Raw genomic sequence first — 16,396 nt, 5'->3', positions numbered from 1 at the left:
TCCCCATATATTAGGTGGTGCTACTTTTGAAGTTGTCAAATGTTTGAGGTTTTTGGGATACATGCAGTTTTATGTTCTGTATGATTTAAGGTTGCAGCAATTGTATTTCTGGTATAGAACTATACAAAGTTGGGAAATATCCTTTTGAGGCTCCCATGTGTTGTCTTTACACACATCCATCAGTTTGCTGCAATGACTACTGTATATCTTCTCCATCCTATCTGTTCCATTTACTTCCAAATAGACAGTACATTAGGCAGCTTACCATTTTAAAAGCTTCTTTCATCATTGTTATGAAAAGTGTGATCTAGAAAACCTGCAGGACTTACAAACTGCCCAACCATGTTGCCAGTGGCTGGAAACTGGGCCTAGTAAATCATTATATCTGAAAAACAAGGATATTATATGGCCCAACATCTATGAAATGGGTACTGGTTGCCACCTGGACAACTTAGAAGAAAGAAGTAGCGCTATAGACTAGGCAATGGATGAGCCCCTGGTGAAACTCTGCCCATATTTGCAACAGTACCTGCCAATGAGCATCAGACAGAACACATAAGAAATAAGCAAATTCTATAGTAGGTCCCTTTGTTTTTGAAATAAAAGCAACTTTATTACTCTTGTACAAAATGTATTTCAAATACGAAATTAAACAAGATGTTTACACAATGAGACAGTTCTTGAGAAGAACGTCATTGGGAAGAACAAATCATTTTTCATTTTGAGTGAAAGCATTTTGTTGGTGAGGTAAAGAACATAAAAGATGATATACACCTATAGCCTGTAAAGTTATAAATACTTAATACAAATCTCTCAACTTTACATGATAATCATACGTTATTTTACATTTTTATCTCTCCAGGCCAGCAAATTTTATAATTCTGTGGATTGCCTGGTACAGGGGTTCTCACAATTTCTGCTGTCAGGGAGCCTTTCCATATCAAGCAGACTGCCACAGAACCTTGATGCAGTTTAAAGAAGTGTTTGGCCACATTCTAGGGTACACATGTAATTCATGCAGGATGCAAACAAGGTCTGTTATGCTCCATTTCAGCTGCACACTGCAATGGAAGATGAATAGTGGTTGCCACCCTGACTTTTAGAGAGGCTTATCCACCATTATTGGTCCTCCAAGACTCTTTGATAAAGAAATGCAGCTAGGAAAGGCACCATATTTGCACACTGTAGTAACAAAGAAACATTACAAATAACATAGTTAAATTCGCGCTTTGCTAAATTTAAACAGATACTTGTCATCTTTGAGATTCTAATAGTTTGCACCCAAAAGCAGAGCAAGCAAATAGGGAGTAACTGGTTGAAGAGGCAGAGGAAATAACCCAGTGCAAAATGCTAAAAACAATTACCTATTAATATGTTGCATTACTTTACAGTGCTCAAAGGACTTTACACAGAGTGCCTCAGCAGTAATATGGAGGGCACTATTAGCCCACCAGTTGTAATCTAGGGATCTGAGAGGTATTGGGTTGCCTCTAGTAAATTTACAGGTAAGTTAAGCTTTTAACTGGGCACATCTCACTTCCAACTGCTCAGAGCAATCCTAACCCCAGATCCACTGCCTTGAGAAGGTCAGGACATGTGTGTCCAGGTAGATAATCTACACCCGACCCCTGCCCAACAGCACAAACCAGCAAAGGTTTGCTAGTGGCATATCATCCACTACTTCATTCCCCACTTAAGATTGCACTCTTCATCAGAGAGATAGCTTAGTTGGTAGAGCATCAGACTCTTAATCTCAGAGTCATGGGTTTGAGCCCCACACTGGGCATTTCAGGAAGTTGTACAAGATGACCATTGTGGTCTCTTCCAACACTATGATTCTAGGGTTCCTTTTATAAACATGAACTAAATTAAGGAAACAGAAAATATAGTGTATGATTTGGAGTTCATATTTTATTTCATGGCATTTCGTATTTAGAAGAAAACCAATAGAAATAGCAGCATTTTCCTTAGTTTATACTGTAATTGGCTTTTTGCCATTTATATGGTTTTAAAAAACAAAATAGATTTGTAAGACTACCTTGGTTTCAATAAATACAGTCACTGACACAACTCAGGATTAGCGGGGGGTGGGTAGTGACAAATTAGGGACCCAAAGCTGGTCTCCATTTTAAAACCACAGAAAACTTCTCAAAGCAAAGTATTCTTCTGGAGACTTCCATCTTCTCCAATAACTTTGAACAGGTTCTTCTTAGATGTTTAAATGTTACACAAATGAGGGGAAAGAGCTGAATTGAAACCTTCTGTGATAGCTCATCAGTTAGTACTTTTATGCCATACTGTGTTTTCTTTTCAGCAAAAGCCCCTGCATCAGATTTATAGCTGTTGTGACTCAGTGCAACACCCATTAACATTGCAACATTATTTGGCAGATTTAAACTGATGGGTAAGCTAGCCCGACATACAAAAACTCTTACTCAATAAGGCGTCGCTGCCACTTTTGCAAGCTTGCAATTTAGCAGAATTAGTTCAGAATACTATATACTTAATTTGCTCTTAGATTTTGCTTTATACATTGGTATATGAATTATTTGGAGTGTAAAATACAAACAGAGAAGCCTGTATTTCTGTTTTTACTTTTTCTCAAAGCTTAAAAGTAAACCACAAAACCCATGATTTCTCCATTTTCTTTTTATATTATTATTGCCAGAAAAAAATACCAAGAATGTAGTATTTGATACAGCCCATTCATTCATCTTCTTTCTGTTCCATCAGTTTTTACTACTTTTGCTTTGTCTTTTGTATGGGGGCTACAATCTACCTAAGGTTAATCAGTCATCCATGTCTGACCCACTGAAGCAAATGCAAGAAGGTACTCATGTGTAAATTAAATCCCAATTATTTCAATGAGACTTCATCATGATTGTAACCTGGTTAAGGGCTCTGATGTTCAAAGTAGGGCCTGTTTTTTAATAACACACCCATGTAAGCCAGTGAGTGTTAAGTGTGAAGAACTGACTTCAGAAGTCTGTGCATTAGAAACCCAACCCCTGAAAATACCCTGAACCTAAAAGCTATATTATTGGTAAGTTAAGGCCTTGCAATGCTTTGCAACATTTTAAATATCTTCTCTGGATTCTGCAGATCTAGAGAAATATGTCTATAGCATAAAAGGCGAGAAGACTAATATGAGATGTACTAGGAAAAAAACCTATTTAAAATAGACTATATACCAATTTCACCAAAGTAACAGGATCTTCAGTGTTTAAGATCCTTAGTGCACCAGAAGAATCAAGCTCGTTATTCTCTGCTCAATGGCACAGACATGAGCATAATAAAGCACAAAAGAAAAGCCTAAAATACCAACTTGATGAGAATAAAAACCTTTCATTTTAGGTCAATTAATTTCTAGCAAAGAAACAACATCTGCTTTATTAAAATCAGTTTTTTAAATGCATATCTTTAAATCCACTTGATTAAAGAGAAGACTATGATGTGTAACATCAAAACAGCAGCTACAGCGCACCTCCTTCCCTTTATTTACAATTCAAAATTTCCAATACATTTCTCTTGAATTCCCAAACAAACTGTATGTATACAGATGTATAAAAAATATCAGTCAACGTTTATTCCATCAGAACCGTATACAATAGGCACATTCATGCATGTTAAGTGCAAAGCACCAGTCACTACGTGATAACAGAATCAGCACAGATCATACCTTTGTTGCTCCAAGTTCAGCTCCCCACTTTTCCTGAGATGGGAGAAGTCAACAATAAGTTGTGCCTGAATACTAGCAATTTTCTTCAGTTCCTATCGTAGTATTTTAACACTCAGCTGTATTAGAGTGGTAAATACAAGTATTATACTTTGAATTAATCTAAAGTCTTTTGGGTGGAAACTGTGGCCTTGGCAAATGTTTTCAATGTCACATTTTAATTTCTATACTTATTCCTCCAGTGGATTTGAACATACAAACTCATGCTGTCAGATTTGGTGAACACAAAAATTCAGTATAAAGAAAAATGTGTACATATATACATTAAAACATTTCACTCTCTTCCTTCTCTATCTACTAATTTAAGAGCTTTGGCCTAATTAAACTCATCTAGGCAGTCCATACAGTGTAGCCCTCTCAACACCAGTATCACTGCAGCTGGTGAGGTTGGAGCTGTGCCAGGTGAGCTTTGCCAGTGCACCTGCACAGACTGACCTCACTACCACTGTGCTCCATTCATGTATGCTAAAGCAATATTAGCATTCGCAGGGCCAGCTCCCCTCCGCCATTACATATTTGCTAATAATCAGTGCTATTTTTCTAGAAAAAGAGGTGCCGGAACACACCATGAACACCTCCCTCATTTTCATAGAATGGCAATGGTGCCCACCTGAGAGGTGGCAGAACTGAATTCCGGTGAGTTCAGGATGGAAAAAAAGCCCTGCTAATAATGAACGCATTCTCTGAGTATCAATCATTATTACATAATCAAAGCAACACTGTGCATACTCAAGGAGGAGGTACTCATCAGGTTAGTGAATATGCTTAAAAAGAAAAATGTAGAGGGAGAATCAAATCGGCCCAATGCATGCATGCTCAGTAGCCACAAGAAGCTGTGTTTTGGGGAAACTGGGACTGTAGGGGGGTATGTATGGAGTATTCTAGAAAAGGTCATGGCTGGCTGCAAATTTTGTTACAGATCCCATTTTAAAAAATACTTAGAAACCCTGTTTTTCTTAAGAATGTAAGAAATGAATAACTATTTTAACATTCAGCAGTAGTATTTAGCGTTTATTTCTATAAAACTAAAGGAAAGATTCAAATGAATCAAACCATGCTTGCTATAACCCAGACCCAAACAGCCAGAAATTTTTGAAGCTCAGTTCTTAAAATGATAAAGAATGCATTTTGCCTCCCTGAAATGGTAGATGCAGAGAACACTAGAAACTCTGTTGCTATTTTGAAAAGTTATGCGACTACAATATTGACTGTACATTTGGTTTTAAAAAAATACTTTTTGGTGTAAATCTAAGGCAGTACACATGTAGGTAGGTCAAATAGCACAGAGTATCCAGAGGTTTAAGAACAGAAAGTTTGATACTGACAAACCTAATGTCAGAATGTCTTCTGATTAACTACTCCCACGAGAAAAGTGGGGGGAGGGGAGAGACATAGAAATATTTTGTATTCAAGTTGCTATCCTGTGGAAAGGGCGACAATTCTCTGCATTGTTGTTGTCAGCACATTTATCTCTTTATACAGGTTTCTGCTAATGTCCTAAACTTTGGTTCCAGCTGATCTAAAAAGTCAAGCGCCTCTTCATCTTGCTGATCAGTGCAGCAGCCTACAGAGCCAGCCAGCGATCCTCTTCCTTCATAATTATATGAAAGGACATAGTCTTCGGAATGCTTATGCTCTTCATCTTGTCCACAGAGATATACCTTCTGCATAGGGGGGAAAAACTGGGTGTTACTTGTTTTCTTAAACTAACCTGAACATGACATAAAAATGATTTCGTGGATTTACCTTTCAATGTTTAATTTTTAATCAGAGTGTGTCCTCTAATGGGTTCCTATATACAAAAAATGCACATGATTGGTCTATATCATTCATTCTATGACGAATTTAACAAAATCAGACCTACTGATCACATACGTAATAATCAAATGCAATGAACTTCCTTATCAGTTTTTTAAAAAAAAACAATTTTCAGATAAATTGGGGGTGGGGACACCCTAGTTATATATTGCTTATTACAGGACAGGCTCAGATTTAGGAGCCCAGTTCATAACATATACAGTTTCTTGGGCGACATTACAGCCATTACTATCAACCGTGGTCAATACTGGAGGAGTAATGAGAGATGAGGTCAAAGCAGGAGAGAATCACTACAGGAAAAACAAGTTAAAACAACACAGATATACAAAACAAATACCTGGTCAGGTTACCTTTTCTAAATCCAAACACTAAAACTAAAGGATTGCTTTTCACATTCCAAGCTGCAGGGTGATTTCAAAATAAATCCTAAACATTTGCTCAGAAAATATCACCTATAGTTGCAGGCCATTAATATTATATCCAGCTAAGAAGATGTGAGCTCTGAATAAAAGTATGTTTAACAGTGCTTACCTCAGTTAGGCGAGGGTGTGTAAAATTTTGCCATTCTGAATAATTGTATCTATATGCATCCATCGCAGATTGCCCATATCCTCCTCTTTCTAATGTCTGATGCCCCATTTTAACAGAGTCTAAGGTGTGGTGTCCTCCGCCCTTGACTGATTCCAGTGTCTGGTGTCCCTTGACCATCTCAAAGCTTTCCTGTCCTCCAGTTTTCACTCCAAGAGTTCCTTGATCACAAGTAACCATGTTTCCTGTTTTCACAGGAAGTATATTGGGGTCCTAAAAAGAAAAAGAAAACAGCAAAATACATACATTAGGGTGCTTGGGAAGAAGGAATTGGACATTATGAGAAACCATGAGAACAAGGAATGCCATTTGGATTTCTGTATTCCCTGCTGGGTATTCAGTCTTTCCAGTAGGTATACAACGGAAGCCAATCCAATTAACCATCCCTGATTTTGCTTAACATCAAGTAATAGCTCCTGTTTATCCCCCTCCACTTACATTTGTGACAGACATAGGCCACTTCTGTGGCCCTGGGATAAATGGGATTCAAAATACCCCAACTCTGAAGTCCTCCCTACACACAGAGATGTTCAGGATTGGAGTAATTGTTGTCTGTTACCCACTGCAAAATATCATAACTATTTCCCCAGTGGAGGATGAACACTCAGAAAAGCAAATGACTCAATTAACCTTAGCCTAGAAAGTGCAGGTCAACCTGACCTGTTAAATTCTGGCTAAAATGGGTGTATGTGCATAAAGAAAACTTGAACTGTTCAGTGTCTCATTTTCTTTGCTTGAGCCATTGAAATACTTTTAACTGAAATAATAAGCAGCTTTCCTTAAAGCAAAGATAGTAGGTAATGCTAAGTACACTTAATATTCTATAGTTGTGTGCATGATGTAACATTTCGCTAAGTTTAGTTCTCTCATCCAAGCTAGTTAAGAATTAAGCGTCAAATGCTTATTACCATCCACTACAAGAATAAGAATCCACTATATACTGTGGTGTATATATGAACTTAAACTCCAATTTAAAAATTAACACAGTAATCAGCAATACATTACCCCTATTTTTTATTCTTGGGATTAATTGGCTGAAATACCATGGGATTTATATTAGTTCCAGCATTCAAACTACAACTAATATTTTTCCCCAGCACCTTATATATAGTCTCTCCTTTTGTCCCATTCTCCTCCTTTATCTCCCTTAAAAGCCAAACTAATAGCTTTTTAAAAGCATGTATATTGGCGGCATTTAATTTCGAACATGAGGCAGTCCTGATGCAGTGCTGCTTTTCCAATACAGATTGGGAACCCAATGCCAAAAATTGTCTTCCCCATTACTATTTGTTCCCTAGGATTGTGACATCATCTTTAGGGGTAAATAGCAGCCAGGAGGCTGATAGAATACCAGTGCAAGGCCAGTTTTTGTCTTTTAAAAAAAGTTGTTTAACACAACACATAGTTTGTTATGTCTTGTCATTCCACATAATTACAATGCCTTCACTCTCGGATCTGTTCCCATCTAGCTCTCTCTGCTTCAGCATTTAAACAATATTAAAATCTTTTCACTTTCTCAAATCAAGTTCCCTCCCCCTCCTTCCACTTGCTCTGAAGCTCTGTGGGTGGGTGGGTGGGTATGGCATCTATTGCCCAAGAAATAATGAGCAGATAAAACAACTTACCATTACTTCTTCACCAGGTGCTTCAGTGTTTGAAATGATCAAGTTCTGATTAGCTAAATCATCACACACATGCTTACTGCTACTCACAGGTGCAGCACCACAACAGCCGCAAAGTGTTATCAGGATTACTGGAAAAGCGGATGGGGAGAGGAAAAAGAATCAGATACAATAAGGCATCAGGGCATCTACATATTATTATTAGACTTTTATTTCTTAACAATACTTTTACCACCCTCTACCTCCAAGATGGCGTCATCAGCAGTCTATGCCCTCCCCCCCACATTCATCCACACAATATGCTCATGAGATAGTTTCAAAGAGGATAGAAAATCAGTGGCCCAAAGTGACCTAGCAATCCCCCAGTGGATGATTGGGGATTTGAACCTGGGTCTCACCGATCTAAGTTCAGCACTCTTAACTACAATCCACACAGGTTTTCTTTATGAATGCTCAGACCCAGTGTTTTGGGGTAAAAAGTGAGGTGCTGGTATTCATAACTTGATAAAAGTGCTGTGGGTTAAGCACAAAATGTCTGCCACGGACAGCAAAAAAGAGGTGTGACACTACTCCATACTAGTGAGTACCATCACAAAAACCCGCTACTTAGACCTAATAAAAAAATATATGTGCTTCCAAGAAAGCTCCAGACCAGCTTCAGTTGAACTTGCTTCTAAACAGTAAGTGTAAGAAAGACATAGAAGTGCCATTCACTCTGTTAGTATCATTTCAACGCAGTATTTAATGGACAATTGTTTACATAAATGAATTAAATAAGCCATCTTCACAGCTTTGCAAACTTCAAGTGGCCAAAGCAGTCTTAACAATCTTATAACATAGCCCTTCAACTTGACATTCATGGCAAATGATACATTTCATATATAACATACTTACATAATAGCAACAAGGATCCCCCAATCATTGCAAGGATGGCCCAAAGACCAAGAGTCACATTAGGAGTCTGACGTGCAACCGGTGGCCCTACCCGTGGCCAGTAACGGCAATCACTAGGGGTGGTGCAATCACACATAATTACACGAACTTCAGTGATTCCACCTTTGCCTGCACGATCAGTTACCATCACAGGGATCTCATAAGCGCCAAATGGCAAATTCTCTGCTGGTACCAGGTATGCAGAGTTCTCTGCCAAAAATGAAACAAAAACACAACTCAGTGATGAGCATTCTTTCAAAATCATTAATTACTGCAGATGCAAGAAATTTAGGAATGCAGCACACACCATCATGTTGTGTCAATTTCCACTGTGGGATCATGCGGTCAGGAAGAGTAAAACTGAAAGGGGCTCCATGTTCAGGTAAATCAGCATCCACAGCAGTAAGGCAAACTGGTTGTCTGTCTCTGCAAATTATGTACTCTTTCTTGGGAATCACTGGGAAATTGTCGTTCTCATCTAATAGATTAACCACTATTACTCCAGTGCCTGTTTTACCACCTAGGAAATAACCAAGAATGAGTTATAGCCTTACAATTTAATGCTGTTTCCATGATTTAACATATCTTTGTCCTACTCATAAATTACACTTCTGAAATTATTAATTTTACTATTTCCAGCAGCAGTTCATAACAAATACTTGCAAGGAAACTCACTCCAACAATGGAATCTGAGATGGGCTCAATAAGATAGCCTGTGCCCAAGATGGATCCCACCCCTACATACTCAATGTTAATCACAAGGCATTTCCAGGCTGATGTTCCATTTTTCGACTAGCATTCATGAGGAAAGGCAATGCTTTTTTCTGGGGGTACGCATTTTGTGAATCTAAGTTTGGCCTCATTGAGGGGCAGTATTTCAATATCAGTAGGAAAATATAAGTACCCCTAAACAATTTTTAGGGGGGGGGAGCACTGAGGAAAGGCATTGCTTTTTAAATAACAAAAGAGTGAACCGGGTCCTTCCTTTCTTTGACACAGAGGCCTGGGAAAGTTGTGTGCACCCCTAAGAGCAAGGCATGTGTCCACATCATGTAAATGGACTGAAAGCAAATCCAGAGGCTTGGGGTATTCACAAAAGACTTTGAGCACCCATGCCAGCCCCTCTGGAAACAAAATAATTAATTCCTGAATGGCAATATTTTCTTGTAAAGGATGGCAGTTATATTTTTATACCGATTTATGAGGGGAGCAGTGCTGGCTGAATCTTCCCTTGCTGTGTGGATTTCATTTTAATGTGTTTCACAGTTTGTTGATGTTGTGTAATATTCTATGTGGCCTTATGGTATACATAACCCATGTACAAATTTGTTTTGAAATGTCAATTTAATTAATGTATATATATACATTAAAAAAACTATTAAGAAACCTGCTTAAGAAAATATCGTGACTAGCTTCAAACATAATTAACACTGGTCCCAATGTTAAGCTTAACCATGGTTAATGCTGGCGGGAGGGAATACACAATCAGCAAAGAAAGGCCAAGGAATGAATGCATGGGTCTGTAGGTTAATACTAATTTCTTAATTGTGGTTAAGCATTCAGAGGCACGGCATATAACTGTTCCATTATTTAACTTACTTTGAAAAGGGTTTGATAGTATAGACAAAAGTATTATAAAGTGATCATACTGAACAATGGTACACCCAATAAAAAATCAGAATAAAACAAATAAGCCCCACCCCTGGCAAAAGAAAAACAAGACCCAAAATGATGAGCTCTGGGACTAGCAGTGTGATTTCCCTCTCTCTCACTGGTCAAGGAACGGTTGAGAAAGAATAAATGGAAGAAAAAGCTTCCCCCACATATACACACTTCCCGCCCCAGCTGAAGCTAGCAAACACAGCTTGGGATGTGGTATTTGCTCTGCCACATACATATTCAGTAGTTTTGTAGGCTATTTATAGTATGTAATACTCACTCCTGTCCGTTGCAGAGACTGTTACGTTACACTGGTAGAGCTGCATTTGTGGTTGTTCCCTGTCTAGGAGTCTAGTGGTTCTGATCTGACCTGCGTTGTCAATGGTGATCCAGTTACAGGGATCATTTATTATTCTATAACTGTTAGGAACAAATACAGCTGTTAGAAACAAACACCAAAATATATGCTTCATTATATCTTAATGGTTTTTATGCCTGGTGCAGTTAAATAAGCTGGTACAAATCTCTGTGTTGCACCATCACACAGCAATGGATTTTCAAGCAGCCTCATACTAGGTAGTAGTCTTTAGTATATACGTAAGACATTTCTACAGTTCAGAGCATTTCCCTGCTGTGCTGGTGTCCAAGAAATTTAGAGTATACTTAGCTCTTCCAACCTGATCTGCTCCCCACTGGCATTTCTGGCTATACTCCACGAGAATGGCAGTACCATCAGGCCAGCATAAAACTCACAGAATGAACCCAATACCCACATGTACTCCTATGTAACAGAACAAGGTTTGCTTGTGTAATGTGCAGATAGCCCCCAGTGTAGTGGTGCAACAACAGAGGTACAACAATGTTTATCCATCACCAGTAACAGCTGGCAGACTGGGATAGAACAGCACTGCTTGCCTGGCTTCCCAACATGGAGGTCATTGCTTTTAACAAAGAGGGGAGGGTGAGGTAGGAGGGAAGTTTGGGCAGTGCAGGTACAGTGGCAGAGCCAAGCCAATGCTGCTGCCATTGAGCTTACACCTACTGACCTCATTGCCACATCACCCCTCTCCCCTGGTTATAAGCGGCAAACTCTCCCTTGGAAAGCAATGCACTGCCTGCTCCCACCCTGCTCTGCCAGCTGCTACATCTGTGAATCAGATGGTTGTATTAATACTAACACTAATAGTATAACATGAATTAGGCAACAAAATACTATACATTATGCCTTCAGAATTTCCAGTTTCTGGGTCCCTTGCTGTGTACTGGCCAACCATCGTTTCAGCAGGCAAACATTCCTTGATGTTCAAAACAAATACACAAGGATCAAATACAGGGCCTTCGTCCATATCCCGCACTTTGACAACAACGACGCAAGTACTTGTAGAAACTGCTCTTGAATTTGGTGGGAGGAAATAAGGTGCTTCATTGTTTACAACAATTTCCAACTTTCTCTCCTTGTTTCTTTCGTAGTCTAGCCCCTGGAAAATAAATAAATGTGTATGTCAATTGCAAGATTTTTCTAATATTCACAACAAAAACAGACAATTATGGAGGGATGATTCCCTATTCAGAAGCAGGTTGTGGATGGAATGTCTCTGCCTCCCAGATAGGTTTGTCAATGAAGTAAGGGTTTTTATTGGCTCTTTGTCTGCTGGACCAGAAGCCCACTTCTGGCCCTGAACCTTTTCACTTGCCTTAAAACAAGCATAAGTGACCCACAGTCTACAGGCCAAATTAGGTCCATGAAGCCATTTTCCCACAGATGACATCATGGACTCAGCTATACAGCTGCAAATAAAACGATTTAAGTGTGTTTTAATTGCAATATACAGTGTGACCCTAGGTGGCGATGGTGAGCCTTATGGAAAATTCAATGCATTTTTGTGGTCCACTTCCTTAGCATTTTATGTAAAGATTTTGTGCTTATGAAAAGCCTGTTAATACCTCCCTCTTGTACAGAGGTGGTGGTATTTTGACAACATAAGCAACGGCACTCAAAACCTGAACACTGGGAATGATGGTACAGTTTTACGTAACGCAAATGCATTGTGAGTTTCTTATTTTCCCACATATCTACTTTAAAATGAAAAGAATAAAACATCTACAATGGCTTGGTTCACATAACATGCTAAAGCAAATAATAAATAATAATAATTTTATTATTTAATATACCGTATTTTTCGCTCTATAGGACGCACTTTTTCCCCTCCAAAAATGAAGGGGAAATGTGTGTGCGTCCTATGGAGCGAATGCAGGCTCCCTGGCTTCAGCGATAGCAAGGCAAAGCCTCCAAAGCCTGCGCTACAGAGGCTTCGCGTTGCTTCCGCTGAAGCCAGGAGAGTCTGCTCTTTGAGGCTGGCGGTGGGGAAAGCAGCGCTTCCCCCATCGCCAGCCCCAGAGGATGGGGGGCAGCAGGAAGGCGCGCGACGCCTTCCCGCTACTCTCCAACCCGGCTTTGAGGCTGGCGGGGGGAAAAGCAGCGCTTCCCCCATCGCCAGCCCCAGAGGATGGGGGGCAGCAGGAAGGCGCGCGACGCCTTCCCGCTACTCTCCAACCCGGCTTTGAGGCTGGCGGGGGGAAAAGCAGCGCTTCCCCCATCGCCAGCCCCAGAGGATGGGGGCAGCAGGAAGGCGCGCGACGCCTTCCCGCTACTCTCCAACCCTCCTGTGGGCTTTTGCGGGAGATGGGGGAATTCCCCCACCTCCCGCAAAAGCAGGCAAAAGCCGTGTGCTCTTTAAAGAGGCTCCGTGGCTTCTGCAGGCTTTTCTAGGAGGTGGGGGAATTCCCCCACCTCCTAGAAAAGCCCGCAGGAGCCGCGCACCCTTTAAAGAGCGCGCAGCTCTTGGGGGCTTTTCCCCAAGGAGGGAGAAGGGACTGACTGGCCGAGTCAGTCCCTTCTCCCTCCTGCGGGCTTTTGCAGGAGATGGGGGAATTCCCCCACCTCCCGCAAAAGCAGGCAAAAGCCGTGCGCTCTTTAAAGGGGCTGCACGGCTTTGCTGGCTTTTCCAGGAGGTGGGGGAATTCCCCCACCTCGCAGAAAAGCCTGCAAGAGCCGCGCAGCCTTTAAAGAGCGCACAGCTCTTTGGGGCTTTTGCCCAAGGAGGGAGAAGGGACTGACTGGCCGTTTCAGTCCCTTCTCCCTCCTGGTCGAAAAGCCCGCAGGAGTCAAGCGGGGCTCCTGTGGGCTTTTGCGGGAGGTGGGGGAATTCCGCCACCTCCCGCAAAAGCAGGGAGGTGGTCTTGGAGTAGCGCACAGGCTGCGTGCAACCTGTCCACTGCTCCCAGAGCTGGGGGGGGGGAATCATATTTTTTCCTTGATTTCCCCCCCTGAAAACTAGGTGCGTCCTATGGTCCGGTGCGTCCAATCGTGCGAAAAATACGGTACCACCTATGTGACTAGGTTACCCCAGCCACTCTGGGCGGCTCCCAACAAAATATTAAAAAGCTCAAAAATAAAAAGACTTCCCTGTACAGAGCTGCCTTCAGATGTCTTCTAAAAGTCATATAATTGGTAATCTGTTTGACATCTGATGGGAGGGTGTTCCACAGGGTGGGCGCCACTTCCAAGAAGACCCTCTGCCTAGTTCCCTGTAACTTCACTTCTTGTAATGAAGGAACTGCCAGAAGGTCCTTCGAGCTGGACCACAATGTCTGAGCTGCACAATGGGGGTGGAGACGCTCCACTCTGGCTTACCACAAACAAGTAAGCATCTAGGCTCTCAGAGAGAAGCTCACAGCTGCTTTGTTTCTACCCAGCACTTCTTGCTGCTGTGCGACATTAAGCTAAGTCAAGGTTTAACATAGTGTGTCTTCTGAACCGTGGCTTGTGATTATGCTCTTAACTGTAACCAAGATTTGGCTTAGCGTGTCATGCAACCACAGCCACTATGTGATCAATATACAGATTGGAAAATCATTGCTGAGAAATAATTATAAATTTAAATTCAGGGACCTCGGTGCTGCCACAGAAGGTCAGAGGTGTTAAACTCTGCTGAAAATTATTACCCACTTCTGTATTGCTCAGTATGATTGGAATTATCATAATACTTATTAAGCTGTGAAATGTAATTACCTTTTCAACACATAGTGTACCAATATTTGAATCAGGATTTTTTACAATTTTGAAAGCACCATCTTCATTTCCCTTTATAATGTTGAAGGTAGCATGCCAGGCAGGTGTTCCAGGTGAATCTTTGTCTACGACACCGATGTCCATTACTTTTTCGCCAACTGTGTTTTCACTAACATATGCTTCATACTAAAATGAACAAGATTTTCAGAAATTTGTTTCAAAACCATATGGTCACCACAACATAGTTTTCTATGCGCATGCTGTCATATATGTTTTTGCAAATTGCTATGGGTTGATAAATTATAGCCTTAAAATATTAATGCTTAAGATATAATGCAATGATGAGATTAAACCTCTGGTGTGTGTCTTTATCCTTCTTATTGCTAAGGAAACAGAGTCCAGCTTCTTAACCAGGGCTGATGCAATCAGAATAGAGTTAAAAGCTGCAGGCTTGGACACATAATTATGAAACTCACGCAAATGACAAAAAGAAAATAAAAAAGAGAGAATGCAGAAGGTCTTAAAATGAAGAGTAATGTTCTAAGAAGTGTGAAGGCAGCAAACATACCATGCTGTGCTCACACATGGGTGCATGATCATTTGCATCATCAACTTCAATTACAACTGTTGCAGTATTGCACAAACCAAAGGGCTGACCTCCCATATCTCTTGCTTCTACCAGGATTGTGTATGTCGTTATTTTCTGAAAAAGAACACAGCAAACAGTATATGAATATAGTACAATATAAACACAGTAATGGGAGGGGAAGGCCAATGGAACACAATATCCTCTTAATACTGACTCTCTCTAGTCATATTGTAGTAGTAATAATAATAATAATAATAATAATAATAATAATAATAATATTTATACCCCATCCATCTAACTGGGTTTCCCCAGCCACTCTGGGCAGCTTACAACACATATAAAAACATAGTAAAACGGCAAACATTAAAAACTTCCTGATACATGGCTGCCTTCAAATGTCTTCCAAAAGTTGCGTAGTACTTTATCTCACCGACATCTGATGGGAGGGTGTTCCACAGGGTGGGCACCACTGCCAAGAAGGCCCTGCATGGTTCCCTGTAACTTCACTTCTCGCAATGAGGAAACCACCAGAACTTCACCAGAGGGAACCACCAGAGTTCCTAGCTAAACAAATGCTTTTAAGGCTTCTTATGCAGAAGTCCATCAAGTACCCTTTCTCTCATTCTCACTGCTGCCTCCTGCAAAAAAGTGATGGAAAAAGAGAGAACCTCTCCCTTTTTCCCCATTGATGAAAGACAAGATAGGTCACCTCCCTTTCTGTTGTATTTTTGCAGGACTAAGCAGCAGCTTGTATCTGCTGCAACAACCTGCCACTAACACAAACTCTCTTTTCTGCATAGGATTTAGAGAAGGGAGGTGTCAATGACAACAACAAAATAATGAGTTTGTCAAGCAAGCAAACTATAAATTTCCCAGAGATTCATGCATCCTCTCCCCACCTCCCCGTCAAATTATGTCTTACTCATAGACATAATGCTAAATAACAACATTAGACTTTCAATAAAATTACCTCTCTGTCCAGAACTGGATATGCCACAGTAATAGAACCTGTATCTGGATGTATAGAGAACGTATTGGAACCTTGAAGCGGTATAGGATTCTGGCCCACAATTCTGTATTTCAGTTTAGTGTGCAGTGTACCAGGTTCATCTCTGTCTGTTGCAGTTATTTGTCCAACCACGGTACCTGCATACACAGATTACCATTGTAACATTTTTAAGATTATACTATAAAATACTGATTAAATTATCATTGGAGATCTAGCCTAATAATACAGCACACACGCAACCCCTGCCTAAAGTACTCAAAAAGAAAATACAATACATGGTTGTTAACTTCAGCCTTAATAAAGCTTATGGACTGCTGCTTTGCTTTGAAACCTCTCCTTACTTCATTTGGGTTAGTGCAGGCCTAGGCAA

The 16,396-nt window shown here is 40.5% G+C and overlaps 1 protein-coding gene across 2 annotated transcripts in view; it reads right to left on the bottom strand.

The window, feature by feature from the left end:
* Positions 1 to 587: 587 nt before the first annotated feature.
* LOC309373929 (desmocollin-1-like) overlaps positions 588 to 16,396 on the bottom strand; it is a 28,699-nt gene continuing 12,890 nt past the window's right edge. Inside the window, exons 7-17 of one of the 2 annotated variants that reach the window (XM_081918526.1) lie at positions 15,988 to 16,163; positions 14,997 to 15,131; positions 14,429 to 14,614; positions 11,575 to 11,834; positions 10,637 to 10,776; positions 9,005 to 9,217; positions 8,659 to 8,907; positions 7,768 to 7,895; positions 6,086 to 6,355; positions 5,483 to 5,528; positions 5,261 to 5,400 (exon numbers count right to left, since the gene is read on the bottom strand). In XM_081918526.1, the coding sequence (XP_081774652.1) occupies positions 5,493 to 5,528; positions 6,086 to 6,355; positions 7,768 to 7,895; positions 8,659 to 8,907; positions 9,005 to 9,217; positions 10,637 to 10,776; positions 11,575 to 11,834; positions 14,429 to 14,614; positions 14,997 to 15,131; positions 15,988 to 16,163 (1,793 nt within the window). In that variant the 3' untranslated portion in view covers positions 5,261 to 5,400; positions 5,483 to 5,492. Of the gene's footprint in view, positions 5,401 to 5,482; positions 5,529 to 6,085; positions 6,356 to 7,767; positions 7,896 to 8,658; positions 8,908 to 9,004; positions 9,218 to 10,636; positions 10,777 to 11,574; positions 11,835 to 14,428; positions 14,615 to 14,996; positions 15,132 to 15,987; positions 16,164 to 16,396 lie in introns of both variants that reach the window. The other variant, XM_081918525.1, reaches the window with a different exon arrangement.

The sequence above is a fragment of the Podarcis melisellensis genome (genome assembly GCF_964234715.1).
Source record: "Podarcis melisellensis genome assembly, chromosome: 7".
NCBI classification, from domain to species: Eukaryota; Metazoa; Chordata; class Lepidosauria; order Squamata; family Lacertidae; genus Podarcis; species Podarcis melisellensis.
Note: the sequence above shows the minus strand (reverse complement) of the source record. Positions and strands in the feature narration are given on the sequence as shown.